The sequence below is a fragment of the Micrasema longulum genome, unplaced genomic scaffold (genome assembly GCF_059751315.1).
Source record: "Micrasema longulum isolate JH-2025_06_02 unplaced genomic scaffold, ASM5975131v1 h1tg003436l, whole genome shotgun sequence".
In the NCBI taxonomy this organism is placed as follows: Eukaryota; Metazoa; Arthropoda; class Insecta; order Trichoptera; family Brachycentridae; genus Micrasema; species Micrasema longulum.
In genome coordinates this window covers 1-18,081 of record NW_028280498.1, presented here as the reverse complement: position 1 = coordinate 18,081, position 18,081 = coordinate 1, and the positions used below count along the sequence as shown (strand labels likewise).

Below are 18,081 nucleotides of genomic sequence, written 5' to 3'. Positions count from 1 at the left end.
AGTGTTCCATCGAGCTTCTAACAGATGTCGAAATCTTAAATCGTTCGGCATACTTGATCTCGGCGTGTAAGACACTGTGGTGTCTTTACTAGCTATTTTTGTATGGCCGGCCTTCTGAGCATGGAAGCAGAAAGCGCGTTAACGCACTTAACCGGCTAAATCAATATTGTATGAAAAAAATGGTTAAGTTAATTTGACCATAGTTACCCACACATTTCGTAAACACAAAAAGGAGATAAAATGAAAGCGATTTTTTTAAATCATGGAGGAGTTAAAAGGCGCAAAAAAAAAAAGGATTTGGCTTAGTAAGGTGGCACAGTAATACAATTTTTTATATCACCAAACTTCTTCATAATTGCAATAACCAAAAAAAAAACTAAAATCCTATCAAAATTTACATTTATCCAATATAGTTGTAGGATGTAAAATTAACCAAAATGATTTTGCTGATAATTTCTTTAAGTTCTAAGAGATCAGAATATAATCATAATACAGATTATAAAAATATTTTTTAATGTCGGCTATATAAATACACCCAGTTGGAATGATTCAACCGACTCCATAGTTAATTATATTATTTTACCCTGATTTTTAAGCAAATGCATTTATTTAATTTTGATAAATTAAATATTTCTATTATTTGTACATACATCTTTCATATTTTAAGCTCGATTCTCAACATATTTTTCTGCGATTCACGATTTAACAAAAGAATCATCTTTAAAATAAAATAATTAGCATTGGTAGCATAGCTGCATTGAAGAGTCACAAGAGAACACCCATTTAATCAGTAATCAGCTCGATTTTGTCAAGTACAGAGTGTCACAGTAAGAGGTGCATGATTTAAAGTGTGCGCCAGTTTTGCTGGCCAAATTTAGAAATATCATATTTGACAAATGACGCGAAAATGTCTCCAATGAGATGATCTTAAGCATTATGAACGAAGAGACAGTCACTGACCGCTGTCAGAGGAAGGAAAGCCTCATACTTTGGTCACATATTCCGCAATGAGACGTGCGCCCAACTTATTGAGGAAAGAAAGATAGAGGACAGGCGGGGAATGGGATGAAAAAGAGCATCGTGGCACAGAAATCTTAGACATTGGTTCGGTGTGCCGGATGCAGCAGAGCTGATTAGACAGATGCAATTTTAACATGTTTGCGATCTCAAAAGGCGTGAAACGGGGATGTGTAATTTCACCATTGTTGTTTAATCTTTACATGGACAACTGTATGAAAGAGATAGAATGTATGGGTTTGGAGCAAAAATGGGTAATTTTTCAGTAATCTCCATGTTCTCCATTACGCCGACAGTAGTTTCGATTTGACTTTGACGTTTGTTAATTGTTGTTATAAAAGATACTGCGCACGCGCACATATCAGTGTTGACTGTTTAAAAAATTAATCATGAAATAACAAGTGAATTGTTATTCCAGGTAATAAATGTGAAAAATTTCAACGCTTATCAGTTCATGGTTTACCTCTTCGTTCTAATTCTCGAGGCACTCAGAATCATCTCCCATTCACCATCAAAGATGTTACTACATTATCTCTGTTTAAATCACGTCTGAAAAAACATCACCTTTCTCTTCCTTAATCTCTCCTCCTTTCCTTTTTCCTTTTTCCTCTTTCCTCTCTTTTCCTTTTTCCCATTGAGTAATAGTTTTGATTTAAGGTAATTTATAAACAAATAAGTTTATTTCTATTTTTATATATCTTTAGCTTTTTAATTTTTTTTTCTATTGAATATGTTCTGTGACTTGAATTATAAAAATAAAACTTTTATTTTATTGGTTGGTTGGAAGAAATTGCCATTTGGCAATAAGCCCGCCAATGAACAAATAAAATTATGTACAAAAAGTTAAATAAATAAATAAAATAAATATTTTTATAAGTAAGCTTTTTTTATACCGGTTATAAATAGTTAAATCGGGTAAAGTTATTTCTTAATGTAAACCTGGTATACGGTATTAGTTTCTATTGATTCTCCTTACTTTCAAAGATGCAAGTTCTAGTGCTTTTAATCTACTGTGGTAAGGCGTCCTTTTGAGTAATTTGGGGATTTGTTTTAAGTTACCAATGGGATTTATTAAAAAGACAAATGAATTATGTTGTATTTATAAAACCTCTAAAACACAAAAAAATGAATTTCCCTGGTCTTTCAAATTGCAATTTCTCAAAATTATGTTTTTGGGTTACTGACTATACGGTTAATGGCGACTAGAGATGTCAAGAGAGTGGTGTCGTTATCTAGCAGTCGTGATTATTTAATTAATTATTTATTTATTTATTTATATATACGCCCAATGGGCATTCTTATGGACACATTTAAACATAGAAAATTATTATAACAAAATTAGAAAGACTCGATGGTTTATAGTAGACTTTGTGGGAGTGGAAGCGGGAGAGAGGTGTTTATAATTGAATTAGATTCAGTGATCGTTTGAAAGAAGACCAATCAAAATTTCATCATTTTCGAAAGTCCAAATCATGCTTGCACTCATTTTCAGACATTAAAATGTTCACCGCTAAACGAGAAAAAACATTTCCAATCTAAAAATGACAGCACCCCTGTTTGGCGTTCTGCTCGCAATCAACGCCCGCTAGGAATCTGCACTACCTCATTTGTACAGATGTTTTAATGACGTCTCCACCGCCACACGACGGTCACTAGATGACAGTTCCGCTCTCTTGGGAAACCATAGCTTTATAGAAATCTTTTATTACATTCCTCTTTTAAATCGTGATTTGCAGACTCGAGCTGTCGATAGAATTAAAATTAGGAATATTGTCCATGGTCGAAATACAAGTGTTGCCAGTGCAAGCTTTTTTTTTTTTTAATAAATCTACATGTGGTTGTTGGGTGCCCGGATGCTTCCTGGCGCCGGGGGACGCCCCCTCGCCCTTACCTGCTAATAAAGGAATTTAAAAATAAAACCAACAATCAATTAAGAGACTAAATTAGAAACCGTCCATATGCTCCGTAGATGAAAATTTATTTGCATTTTCAATATCCTCAGTACCCTTGTGCACTGTGTCTGGGCCGATGAAGAATACATTTCTGTGAGTTATAGAGTACCAGAATTTTGGACAGGTGTTTTCAACTAGATGGCTACTCAGCTAAAAATTCTGAAAAAGGAAATCGAGGGAATATGAGTTCGCCTCGTAGTGTAGCGGTTAGCGCGTTCTCCTACCATGCTTGAGATCCTAACAGCATTACCAACCCTACGGATTTTTCAGCAGATGTACTGATTTTAGGAGCAATCTACCGATCTACCAAATTCAAATGAAATTCTAACAATTTAAAAATATTTCTTCATAGCATAAAATTACAATATATAAATGGTTTTATCTATGAAATTTTAAAGAATTGTTAATTTTTTTCGTCCTGCAAAGCAGATTATTATTTTGAAATCAGCCAATGATGAAATTCAGTGGTTTAAAAAAAAAAAATCTCATCTGTTGATAAGCCAAAACATTTAAAAAAAAATCTTTATACAGGTGTTCGGCAGAAAGTTGAACATACGAAAATGAGGAGTAGGTGGGGTCATCTGCTACCTACTCAGCCCCAAAAATTTGACCTAGGCCCCAAGATTAAAAAAAAATTTTTTTTTTGAATTTTGGAATTTCGTAACTTTCATACCTTTAGCTCCTATAACTTTTTTTTTTGTAGGCAGATGCGTTTTTTTATTAGAATCTTAATGGTTAGTAGGTCCTTTTAAAATTAATATGTGTTCCATGTTATTGCTAAAAACAAAGTTATGGACCCTCAAACATAAAAAATAGTTTTAAAAAATTTATAGCTCAACTTCGCGTTGCATTAAAAAAAAAAACTAAAAGTGATGGAAGACTTTTGATTTTTTGAACATCTCTAGAGTATGAGCTTTCTATTGGTGTGTAGTTTGCTTTGATACCTTTTTCAAAAGCAGAGTTATTCGTTGTTATTTACCTAGCCGGACCATTTTGACGGAATTCTACTTATGTGGAAAGTTAAACAAACAAACCATCACGCCGTTTCGCCGTAGGGGTAGGCAGAGAGGATAGAACGCCATAATACTCTATCTTGGCATACAGACCTCGCTTCCTCTACATTCATACATCTTCTCATGCACGAACGCCGATTATTCCTACTTTTGACATCAAGTCCATCTTCAAGTATTTGATGGACTCGATTGTGCCATGTCTTTCTCGGTCTTCCTCGTTTTCTGCATCCATCAACATTCGCATCGTAGATCCTTTTAGCCGTTCTTTCGCCGTCCATTCGCTCTCCATGTCCAAACCAACGCAGCACCCCTTTCTTGATTCTGTAGATAATGCATGTCTCAGCCTTACACACTTAACGGATCTCAACATTTGCGCACTTATCATACATCGTTTTACCACACATTCGCCTGAGGGATCGCATTTCGACAGCATTCAACCTACTTTCATCATCATTTTTCCAATTCCATACTTCGCTCCCATACATTAGAGTTGACACTAGAACTCCATTGTTAACTGCTAGTTTAGCCTCCTGCGATAAACATTTGTTTGGCAAAATAGATTTCAGTGCGCCGTTCACCCTGTTCCCGGCACTCACCCTCCTTTCAATATCTTTCTCGGTCTTTCCATCCCTAGTAAACATACTTCCCAGGTTGCAAATTCTTCTGCCTGATTCAGAATATCTCCGTTCACACTGATCTCACATTTAGTCATATTTTCATCCCTTTCGATTTATCAACATTCATAAGCTAATCGCTTTTCTTGCATACATCTATCAATGCAAAGGTGAAAATAATGACAGGGCTTATTGCTGGGATGGTTACACAAAGCAGATCCAACTTCCGATTTCCCATAGGGCTGAAGTTCCTCATTGCTAAGGATTAGAATGCACGGAGTATTTGCTGGTGTGGCGATTTCTTCCATGGATTACATTTTCTTTAGTAGACGGCATATATTTAAGTTGATGATAAAACTACCATTTATGCAAAATTTATTATTTTGAATCTACCGATTTCCGCTTGATGGCGGTTGGCAACACTGGGTCTTAGATTCATGGAGCAGACATATCTTTACTCAATTTCTTTTGAGGATTTTTATTCTTTTGAGCAAGTTACCCAGTCGAAAACAGTCCATTGGGATCCTGATTCTATTACACACACAGAGCTGTATTCTTAACCCGCTTGGACACGGGTGAATCAAATATTTCAACATAAAAATTATGACGTCATTGAAATTTCACAAAAATAACACTTCTTTTTTTTAACAAAGTACAGGTAAACGTCGTTTTGCGCCGGTTAGCTTTACGCCGGTTGGTGCCAGCGTGGGATTCCGCGGTTCGGCCGACACCAGACGACAGTAGGCGCCCCGATTCTAATAGCAGACACACTTTTACACGTTGTATTATTCTAGTACCGTGTACGCGAGCAGCCTATTGTGTGTGTGAAATTGTTTCCGAGTTAGTTTTCGTTTTGTTCTTAAGAAAAATTAAAAGGTATGATTATATTTTTTATTTTACTATTATTAAAATAAATAAAAAAATCAAATATTTGTAGTTTATGCTATGAATCTGCAAGAAAGGAAGCAGAAATCAAAGCAAATGAAATTGGATGCTTAATTTAGTATCGACGAACTGGTTAGTTAGTATTTATTACAAAAAATTCATTATTTATATCAAGATAATATTATTTGTTGTAAACGAATTTAAACTGTATTTATTAAATAAATTTATCATTTATTTTGAATATAAACAAACAAACAAACCATCACGCTGTTTCCCCGTAAGGGTAGGCAGAGAGGATAGAACGCCACAACACTCTATCTTTGCATTCAGATCTCGCTTCCTCCACATTCATACATCTTCTCATGCACGCGCGCCGATTATTCCGACTTTTGACATGTCCATCTTTAAGTATTTGTTGGATTTGGTCATGCCATATCTTTCTCGCTCTTTCTCTATTTCTGCATCCATCAACATTCGCATTGTAAATATTCTTGGCCGTTCTCTCGCTGTCCATTTGTTCTACATGTCCAAACCAGCGCAGAGCTCCTTTCTTGATTTTGTCGATAATGCTTGTCTCAGCCTTACATAATGTACGGATCTCAACATTTGTGCATCTATCGTACATAGTTTTACCACAAATTCGCCTGAGAGATCGCATTTCGACAGCATTCAGCCTACTTTCATCCCTGTTTTTCCAAGTCCATATTTCGCTCCCATACATCAGGGACGGGACCAGGACTCCGTTGTGAACTGCCAATTTTGCCTCTTGTGACAAGCATTTATTTGCCAAGGTCGATTTAAGTGCACCGTTCACTCTGTTCCCGGCACTCACCCTCCTTTCAATATCTTTCTTAGTCATTCCATCCCTAGTGAACATACTTCCCAGATACACAAATTCCTCTACTTGTTTTAGTATAACTCCATTCACAGTGATTTCACATTTAGTCATACTTTCATTTCTTTCAAAAACCATCACATTTGATTTATCGACATTCATCAGCAAATCGCTGTTCCTCTTTGTTGTTAGCAAGGAGTACAGCATCGTCAGCATACAAAAGACAATTGACTTTTAAATCCTTTTAGTTCTTTCATGCAGTTATCGATATACACGTTGAACAGCCATGGTGACATAACACATCCCTGCTTCACTCCTTTATGAATGTCAAACCACGATGTGTATGATCCGTTTACCCTAACACATGCTGTGCTGTCTTTATACAGAGAAGCAATAGCACGTGTTAGATTTCCGCTTACTCCGTACTCCGTACTCCGATAACACCTTCCATAATTTTTCTCTGTCAACTCTATCAAACGCTTTTTGCGGATCGACAAATGCGCAGAAAAGCTTTTGGCTTTTAGCAAGAAATTTCTCTGTCATGTTTCGTAAAGCAAATATTTGATCCATACATTCTCGGGATACGATGTATTAAATAAACATGTTAGATTGTTCTTAGAATTTTGACACGGAACCTAACCTCACATCTTCCATTATATTTGTGTTCATTTACGCTGGTGTCTCTCGGAACGAAACCCAGGCGTAAAACGACGTTTACCTGTACATAATTAATTTTGAATCTATGTACATTTACGTTATTGATTTTAAATTATATTTAATTTAACATAATGTAGTGCTTAGTTAGTAAGAAGTGTTGAAAACCCAATTAGTTGTCAAAAATACAAACACTATCTGTTATAACCCTTTTGAGTAAAACAATTATTATTAATAGTTAGATGAAATGTGGCATGTATGTAAAAAGCCTTGCTGCATGCTAATTTGTACAATGCATGTTAGAACGTGTTCATGCTAGAAATATATAACATGCTTGATAAATAAAGTTGCATTTATAAAATATTGTAATTAGTTACGGATCTTGTACATTTTATTTAAGTTGTTATCGTATTTGTCTCGGTTTCTGGATAGTAATAATTACAAATGATGTGGTCATCGTCAGTAGCATTACAAACGACATATAGTCGGCAGACATTGTGAATGACACGCGGCAGATAGTCGGCGGGAATTGTGAATGATGTGTGATACATCGTTAACGGGAATTACAAATGACATAATCAGCGGACAATCAGCGGTCATCAGCAGGAATTACAAATGACACATGTCACTCGATTCGCATAAACTAGTAAGACGAGTAACACATCGTCAGCATGAATTATGAACGACACATAATCAACAGACATGAATGAAATGTGACATGTCATCAACAGAAATTATGGAAGACAAGTATACATCGTCAGAAGGAATTATGAAAGCTACTTGATGCATCATTGGTAGGAAACACAAATGACAAAAGAGACAGACAGACATGTCATAAACAGGAATAATGGATGACATGTGGCACAAAATTAAAAGAAATTATGAATGTCGTGGACACAGTCGGCGAGCATTATGAATGTCGTGCGACACAAGTTCAGTGATAACAATATTAGATATGTGACACAAAGGCAGCAAGAATTACAAATAACATGTATGACATAGTCAACATTCATCACAGATGAAAATACATGTCACACATGGTGAGCGAGAATTACGAAGAGCGTGTAAGACATAGTGAACATCAATCACAGATGAAACATTTCGCTTATTCAACAAGAATTACGAATGTCAACAGATATGTATCACATAGTCAACATTAATCACAGATGGCATGATAAGATTTACAGGTGACATGTCTCACATTGTCAACATTAATCACAGATGACATGTATCACAAAGTCACAGGTGACATGATAAGATTTACAGGTGACATGTCTCACATTGTCAACATTAATCACAGATGACATGTATCACAAAGTCACAGGTGACATGATAAGATTTACAGGTGACATGTCTCACATTGTCAACATTAATCACAGATGACATGTATCACAAAGTCACAGATGACATGATAAGATTTACAGGTGACATGTCTCACATTGTCAACATTAATCACAGATGACATGTATCACAAAGTCACAGATGACATGATAAGATTTACAGGTGACATGTCTCACATTGTCAACATTAATCACAGGTGACATGTCTCACATTGTCAACAAGAATTACAGATGACATGTATCACATAGTCATAGAATGGGGTTGTGGTCCCGTGGCTAGTGTCTCGGACTCACAGCTCAAAGGTCCGTGGTTCAAATCCCACTCTACCATAATTTGATTCCCATTTCCCAATAATGAGTTATTATTTATAACTCGTTGAAAATTACTCTCAAAACAAAATATTTGGGTAAAAAAAATCACAGGTGACATGTCTCACATTGTCAACAAGAATTACAGGTGACATGTCTCACATTGTCAACAAGAATTACAGATGACATGTCTCACATAGTCAACAAGAAAGACCGATTGGCAGGTATATAGTTTTGAAGACGAGATATGAAGATTACAATGTAACGTGTCAGTGTGTGTTGGGTGTGTGTTATAGGTGGTAATGTTTACCTGCTGCAGTAAGTGCCTCAGTCCCGGATTGCTCGACATCACGGGACGGATCATACGGTTACCTGGACCCCCTCCCATGGGACCGCCTGGAAAAAGATTTAAACAATCACTAAAATGGTCCAGATCTTGTCTCGAGGTAAATATTTTTTATTTTGTTCGTCCTATCTTTAATTGTATTTTATTTGAAGTGTAGCTGTAAATAAAAACTAAAAAAATATTTAAAATATGTAACAAAATGGGCCGAATGAGTCCACAACATTTTGATAAAAGGATTAAAATCGATAGACGTTACCAGCTCAAATCCTTTTCCTAAAATGTGTGTAAGGGCTGACGCAATTGGGAAATATCACATACTACGAATAAATGGATTAAGAATAATTAATTGTATTTTCATAATCAATATGGATTTTGTGGAGAAATGTGTTCATGCAAAACTTTAAAAAAATAAATTATTAAAAATATGTCACTAGAAAAACGAGACACATTTAGGTATTGATAGTTGTGCCGTCAAGATTCGTGACGATGTTCTATAAAAATTTGAACGGTTAGGAACAAAGTTGAAAATTAACACAAATTGTGACGTATTAGGAGCGTGGCCAAAGCAATGACCGATTTTGCGGGAATTCAAAATTACAAATTAAAAAATATTTTTTATTCTACTATTAAGTAATAAAACGATTTTTTTTTACTGGACAGTATTTCAAAGAAATTACTTTTAAAAAAGGTGAAATTTCTTCCAACTTCCTCATTTCAAAACCAGGGGTCAGAAAGGCAACACTACTTCATTATGCACCGTGTAACATTCAAAATATTGTTTACCCGGGGGTCCCGGTTGCTGCTGGGGTCCCTGCGCGGGCCCGGGGCCCTGCCCCATCATGGCCGCGCCCCCCGGCCCCATCTCCCCCGGCCCCATGCCCCCCTGCCCCTGGCCGGGGCCCATGCCTCCGGGCCCCATGCCCCCCGGGCCCTGGTTGGCCGCACCCCCCCCGCGACCCATCTGCATCTGCTGGGCGAACTGCTTCCTTTGCTGCTCCTGGAGGGTAAAAATATATTTTAACACTTAACATCCTTTCTAGACACATACAAAGTTTGATAAAAAAAATACACGTAAAATTTGAATTTAAAATTTAAGTATATAATAGGGAAATATAACAGACTACGAATACCGATAAAAACATGTTAAATGGATTTGGAAAAATTAATTGTATTTTCAAAACCAATATGGATATTTCATTGATAACTTTTAAAATAAAATTGTTAAAAATATATCTCAACAAAAATGCGACATGCTTGGCTTTGAGAATTGTGATGTCAAGATTCGTGACAATGTTCTATTTAAATTTTATCAGTCACAAAGTTCAAAATTTAACCGAATCATGATATATAAGGGGCGTGGTCAATGCAAAGAACTATTTTTGCGGGAATTTGTGGGCAACCCCCCCCTCCACAAAAAATCTTAATTTAAGTATGTAAAATTTTTTTCAATTTTTTTGGCTTCCTATTTCCCTTATTGCATTAAATATTATATTAAGAATAAAAAAAATATTAATGTTTTTACCGTTTTTTAACAAAAAATTACTAATTTTCTATCATCATTTAATGTATTTTATAGGAACCTTATTTTATGGATTAACAATAGTATTTTTTAGCTTAAAACTTTTATTAAATGCAAAGAGAGACCTTTAAATTCACAAAATGTCATTTAATTTATACCTACAATTATGTTTTAATGCGTATTATATTATGTATTTAATTATTAATTTGACATTTATAATAAATTACCAGCGTTATATTATCAATATTGTATGTACACGAAATTGTCAATTGGATGCGCATGTAAATTGGGCGGGCTTTTTTACTTACATTAAAAGCTTACACTAAAATTGAGCCACTTAGTAAACTTAGCATTCCTTTAATACAAACGGCAGGGTCGGATTTTAAAGAAATTGTGCGCCTAAGTGCCTCATTACTGTATATAAATTCCGATAATATTGCATGGAGTTGGGATGGATGGGTCAAAAATGTAAAAATGAACCCTAGTAACATTTAAAAGGTTTTGTTGAAATGCAGTTATTTTTAAACTGTGTAGGCTCACAGTTTATTCAAAACAGTGAAGTTTTCCCGCTCTTTTAAAATGTCTTAGGGCCGGTTGCATCAAAGTTGGTATAAATTTAGTTTAAAGTTAAATATTTAAACTTAGTTAAGGCTCAAAATCTGGTAACTGAAAAATTCCATTGCATCAACAATATTTTAGTTAAGTTAAAGTTAAGAATGTCGCCACTGTAAAGGTTTAAGTTTCACCCTAAAAATTGTTGGGATTTTTGCCCAAGCACGTACTTGTTTATTTACATGTAGCAATACACATGCCCCGCGACGCGTCTTTGGGCACTAACATTTGAATTTCGTTCTAATTTTCAGTGTGTGCGAAAGGGCGAAGCAACACTGCACATTCGGAGAAGAAAAGAACAAAAGGAACATCGTCCTTTTTGAAGTAGATAAAAAATTAAAAGAGCAAAAGCTAAAACAAAATGAAGAACTTTTTACTCTAGAAGTAGAGCAAAAAAAAGACATTTTTCGGGAAACTATGGCAGCCTTAAATGCCCAGAAAGAGTTAGCTGAGCTCAATCTAGCTCTATTTAAAAATAAATAAACAGCATTTCAATACAGTCATGATTTAGATTTATTTTACACCACGCCGCTGATGATCAAGTCCTGTGTTTTGAAAAATAATTAACAATTAAAAATTCAAATAATTATTAGTTCTTCACTTTTTTGACATTTGAAATCTTACGATAAAGTCGGACTCTTCCCACAAAAATGTTCCGTGGTTTGAACAGTTTTTTTTTCGGTTTAGAATATACTCGATGATAAATTCGTCATCGGAAGACGAAAAATCAGATAAAATTGACATTTTGTGCAACTTTTCACAGATCGATCACTGGATTTCAACACTCACGACGCTTTTTTGACAGATGGCAGATTGCATTTAACTTTAAACTTCACTTTAAACGCCCCCCTAGCCGGTTAAATAAAAGTAACTTTTTTTGATGCAACGCATTTTGACATAAAAGTAACTTTTATTTGACTTTAGCCCTGACTTCAACTTAACTTTTGTCGATGCAACCGGCCCTTAAAGGTTACAACTGGTTATGACATTGTTTCAGTTTGATTTGCTATTCTATTGTGGAAACACCTTCAGTTTTTATGTTTATTTATTTATTCATTTATATATACGCCCAATGGGCATTTTTATGGACACATTTATACATAGAAAATTATTATAACAAAATTAGAAAGACTCGATGGTTTATAGTAGACTTTGTGGGAGTGGAAGCGGGAGAGAGGTGTTTATAATTGAATTAGATTCAGTGATCGTTTGAAAGAAGACAACTTGTTATCAAAGAAATCAAGACTGGTATGTTTGTTGGCAGACCTAAGAATTCTGGGCACAGGGGAATGAAAACCATAGTTAGTTCTATGGTTATCGGTATGAAAGAGTAAGTTTTGTCTGAGATTTCTAGTTGGGATATTTAATTTTATCGAGCTCAGTAGTTCAGGCGCATCAAAGAGTGAGTTGAGAATTTTAAATAGGACTATAAGGTCGGATTTATTTCGACGGTCTTGAAGAGAAGATATATTCAAGGTAGTTTCTAACTCATTATACGTATATAGGTCTCTGGATAAGCCCAACCTCCAGCCTATATTTCTTAAAAATCGACGTTGAACTGATTCAATATTCTTGATGTGAACATCATAATATGGAGACCAGAAAACATAGGAATACTCTAGGTGCGGGCGAACTAGGGAACAGAAGAGAGTTTTAAGGGTATTGATATTTTTGAAGTCAGCTGTGCAGAAGTTTGAATGATTTATTGATAACATGTTCAATATGAATTGTAAAAGAGAGTTTAGTGTCAAGTATAATACCCAAATTTCGTATACTAGACACAGATGATAATATTTCATCGTTCAGTGAGTAGTCGTGTATGATTGGATTTTTCAGACGAAAAGATCTCATAACCTTACATTTACTTAATCAATTAAGTGCAATGTTATGAGATTTTTTAATTATGTTATTTTATGTGTGTATGTACTTCTTTCTTGAAAGATTACAAGAGTAGGTAGGTATTATGGATAAAGATTTGAAGTTAGGGCGAAGCGCGGTACGGAGTGCGACGGGGCGTTGAATTTTCGTTTATTTAAACGATTTAATTAAGTTTTGGAAGGGTAACTGTTTTAAAATGGCAGTTACAAATTTTTTACCACCTCTAGTGTGAAGGAGTCCTCTAGGCTTACCTCGAGTTGCTTGAACTGGTGTTCCTGCAGCTGCGCTACGTGGAGACTATTCTGGATTTGCCTGACGCTGCTCATCTGGTTCATGATCTCCATCTGGCTCTTGTACTGCGCCTCCTGCTGCTGGGCGGCCTCCAGGGTTTGCTGGAGCTGCAATCAACAAGCGGGTAAACACGTTACTTCGCTAATCAGTCGAGACTTCTCTTCTGGCTTTTACGACCGCACGAAGTGAATTACAGGATTTAGACGATTGATCAGGAAAGCAAAGGAGACAATCCCTTTTTCCGAAGTTTCTTGAAAATATACACAAGAAATTATAAAAATTATTTTAATAAAAACGAACTACTTCGCATGACTTCACTAGTTCTTCCGAATCAACCAATGATAAGAGAGTTGTAATAGATTTCCGGTTTAGGGTAGTTCAGCTGACCAATCAGCAGAACTCATCGAGAAGAAGGGGAAGAGAACTTGAACTTGATTATTCCATACCGTAATACGGATTAGGCTAGTGCAAAGTAGATTGATTTTAATTTTTCCATATTTAATATATTTCTTAATTCCAATGAGACACAATCGGGACATTGGTTCATGCAAGCCATAGTTTGCGCTGTGCTGATCAAAGAACAGCACATTATTATTTCGCAACTGGCGAATTGGAACATCGAATGCCATTTGTTTCATTAACCATGGTACATCAATTCAGCCATTTAGTAAATTAAACATGGAGTCAATTTTATTTCTACGTTCACTCCATTTCTCCAAGTCTTCCCGACAAGCATTATCGACAAAATCAAGAAAAGAGCCCTGCGTTGGTTTGGACATGTGAACCGAATGGACAGTTAAAGAATGGCTAAAAAGATTCACAATGCGAATATTGATGGACGCAGAAAATGAGGAAGACAAAAAATTCAACAAATACTCGAAGATGGATATGTCAAAAGTCAAAATAAACGGCCCAAGTGCATGGCGTTCTATCCTCTCTGTCTACCCTTATGGAAATACGGCGTGATGGTTTGTTTGTTTGTTGTTTTGTACCGTAGACAGTATTTAGAGTTAGAGAAGCGATATCTACTTACCGCCATGATCTTCTCCAAGTTCTGCTGCCTGGCGGCCTCTATGTGGTCGTACTGAGGCCTCTGCTGGCCGGGGGCGCCCGGGGCCCCCGCCCCCCGCCCCACTCCGCCTGGCTGCATGCCCTGAAACAAGCGAGCGAAAATACTGTAAACCTAGAATTTATAATAGAAGTTCCTCATTGTTCGAATATTATACAAGTTACCATAACTTTTTTTAAAAAGACGCAAGAAAATATTGAACCAAATCGAAAGCCCATTTATTTATGCAGTCCACAAAAACCGCAATAATATATTTATTTATTTGACACTTTATATACATATACAATAAATATACATATAAGGGCGGGTATATTGCCTTAAGGCAATTTCTTCCTACCTACCCAAAACCGTTCAGTTTGAGAAAATTATAAATACACGGACATATTGAATCTTACAATTTTATACAAAAATTAAAAGCAAAGATTAACAAAAATAAATATATATATAAGAAAAAATAACACTTTACTATGAAGAGAGGAGAGGGGATGGGAAGGAAAGAAGAAGGATAAAGGAACAATTTAAATAATATAGACAGGCTATTGAAAAAAAAAACACAATAAATGATGTGATACAGTTTATTATAACAACAGCATATAAAACAAAGACAAGCCCAAAAAAATAACAATTTTTTTAAAAACTGTTTATTTTTTATTACTATAATTAATTAATATAGTAACACGTTTTCCCACTAAAACAGTAAAACCCTTGTTTTAGGTTTTTTGAGGGAGCAGCAAAAAAAAAGTGTAAAACTGAGGAAAACGCTAAAGTGAGGAAATGAAAAACTGCGGAAAAATTGTAAAAACTGTCATAATTGGGGATTATTCATATTTACCTATGATTTCATAAAAAAAAAAACTTAACCTTAAAAACACGAAAAAAAAATTAGAATTTGCATAAAATGCATACAATGAGTTTTTCCTTAAATATTGGGAAATTATATTTATATGGTATCAGTTTTTTTTTTTTAGTATGGCACCACGGAATTTCAACTGTCATTTACATTGCGGCAAAACTGTTTCACACTTTTATGATAACTGTTTAAACAATCTTCTTTCCAAATTATGTTTATAACTTCAAATAATATTTCTATTACTAATTTTCTAAACTTTCTGCATCGTAATTTATTGATGTAAAGACTTTGTTCTTCATGCGTCGACTGATGTCAAAATTGGACACTTAAACAAAATTGTCAATTACACTGAACCTACTTTGAATTTAGTTTGTGACAACAATTTACACATTTTTTTATTTCCCTTGATTTTATTCACCATTTTGGGCAAACGCGGCGGCGTGCGGCTCGGCGTCTTTGGACAGATCGAATGTGTTTCAAAAAATGTTCAACGAAAAAAAGGTTATGAAAAACGTCAATAGGGGGGATATTTGAATGAGATTGTATGGAAAAAAATGGGATCTATACATTTCAAAGCGGAAATGTAAAATTGAGGAATGTAAAAACAAGGTTTTACTGTATCTACTTTTACAATTTTTCAATGTTATAACTGTAACTTTCCAAAAAAGAAACTAGCTCTTGTGCTTGTAAAGTGTCTTTTTTTTTATTTTTTTTATTTTTATTATTTTTTTTTTACAATAAACATAATAATAAAACAGAGTATTAAAAAAATAAAGCATAATTACATATTAACGAAATACATAGTAATAGAAAAATAGTAAAAAAAAAATCCCACAAAAGAAAATGTTAATGAGTTTTTGCTCCTATAATAAATAATGGACAGTTATAATATTTTTGTATAACATAAGAAAGAAAAAATAAAACATTCTGTAAAAGATAATATGGTATTTGGTTCAGCCGATAATTTATTTCAATGTATTTTAGCCAGAAGAATCGCATGTAAGTAGATACTGGCTAATTTTGATTTGTGAGGTTGCCACGCCTGACGGGACATTTTGTTGGCTGGCAACACTGCTCGTCCTCAGCGCCACTCTCTTCGCTTTTTCAACGAGTTATGTTCGCACGCTTTTCTAATTGTTGAAAGTATTTCTCGCTTTTTTCGCCGTAAATGTTAATATAACGCCGCGAACATTTTATCATCCGTCGCCATTAATTCATCATCCGCCGCGCCGCCTCCAGACTCCGGACAATTGTGTGCGTGCAGTTTTCCCGATCACCAGTTTCCCCGTTAGCGCGTGAGCTGATCGCCGACAAAGAAGAAGACTCAACACCAGGTTAGTCGGTGTTTGTACATATTGATTTTCTCTGGTTCGAGTACATTTAATAGATTGTTGGCTGCATAATCCACTAGCTCAAATTGGCAGTTTTGGAGAAAATAATTTAATTGTCCGCTATAAAAAATATATTTAAATTCGCAAAGGAGAATTCTATTTACACGGCTTCTCCAGTATTTTTTTTTATAGTAATTAAAAAAGGAAATAAAAAATATTTAAAATAAAAACACAAAAATATTCCTTACTATTAAAGGGCAACAAAATAAATAATAGAAAAAAAGAGTTCATATCTTTAGTTTGAATCCAGGATAGTGCATGTTTTTTAATAGGAGGAAAATTTTGAAAGTTTGGAATCAATGAAATATTATCAGTAAAAAAAGAATTAAACATTTTTGGGTCTATAAAATATGCATGTCTCTGTGCGAGCCTCGTTTTACAATATGGTATTTCTAACACACGATTCCTTCTATGACTTGATCTATTTGAATTACTTGTAAATAAATTTTGATTCTTAAATATATATTTACTTACACTGTTATATTTAACAAACAAATCTGTCTAGGCATTTACAGGGTTTAAGACCCGTCATTGGTTGGTTTAAGTGCCCACTTTACACTTGTGCTTATTTAGTAATTTGAAGTAGTAAATATAATAATAATTACCGCCATCTGTTGTGGTCCCTTTCCCTGTGTGGGCTGCTGTCCCTGCCCCATCTGGCCCGCCTGCCCCATCTGGCCCCCTTGCCCCATCTGTCCCGCCTGGCCCATCTGTCCCCCCTGCCCCATCTGACCCGCCTGCCCCATCTGACCTCCCTGGCCCATCTGCCCCGCCTGGCCCATCTGTCCCCCCTGGCCCATCTGGCCGGCCTGCCCGGGTTGCATCTGCCCGGTTTGGGCCATCTGACCCGCCTGGCCCGCCGGACCCATCTGGCCCATCTGTCCCCCGGCTAAGCCCATCGCGCCTCCCTGTAATGAAAGAGGAAATAAATATTTTGATTGATAGATTAGGTATGTAAATCTTATGATTCACCTAGGTATGTAAATCTTATGATTCACCTAGGTATGTAAATCTTATGATTTACCTAGGTATGTAAATCTTATGATTTACCTAGGTATGTAAATCTTATGATTTACCTAGGTATGTAAGTCTTATGATTTACCTAGGTATGTAAATCTTATGATTTACCTAGGTATGTAAATCTTATGATTTACCTAGGTATGTAAATCTTATGATTTACCTAGGTATGTAAATCTTATGATTTACCTAGGTATGTAAATCTTATGATTTACCTAGGTATGTAAATCTTATGATTTACCTAGGTATGTAAATCTTATGATTTACCTAGGTATGTAAATCTTATGATTTACCTAGGTATGTAAATCTTATGATTTACCTAGGTATGTAAATCTTATGATTTACCTAGGTATGTAAATCTTATGATTTACCTAGGTATGTAAATCTTATGATTTACCTAGGTATGTAAATCTTATGATTTACCTAGGTATGTAAATCTTATGATTTACCTAGGTATGTAAATCTTATGATTTACCTAGGTATGTAAAT

At 35.2% G+C, this 18,081-nt stretch overlaps 1 protein-coding gene across 2 annotated transcripts in view; it reads right to left on the bottom strand.

The window, feature by feature from the left end:
• Window positions 1-17,477, bottom strand: part of LOC148270760 (uncharacterized) — a 28,832-nt gene extending 11,355 nt beyond the window's left edge. Inside the window, exons 1-6 of one of the 2 annotated variants that reach the window (XM_088242221.1) lie at window positions 17,181-17,477; window positions 14,299-14,418; window positions 13,226-13,372; window positions 9,749-9,962; window positions 8,930-9,015; window positions 2,729-2,911 (exon numbers count right to left, since the gene is read on the bottom strand). In XM_088242221.1, the coding sequence (XP_088098347.1) occupies window positions 2,846-2,911; window positions 8,930-9,015; window positions 9,749-9,962; window positions 13,226-13,372; window positions 14,299-14,418; window positions 17,181-17,474 (927 nt within the window). In that variant the 5' untranslated portion in view covers window positions 17,475-17,477 and the 3' untranslated portion in view covers window positions 2,729-2,845. Of the gene's footprint in view, window positions 1-2,728; window positions 2,912-8,929; window positions 9,016-9,748; window positions 9,963-13,225; window positions 13,373-14,298; window positions 14,419-17,180 lie in introns of those variants that run through there. The other variant, XM_088242220.1, reaches the window with a different exon arrangement.
• Between the last annotated feature and the right edge of the window lie 604 nt (window positions 17,478-18,081).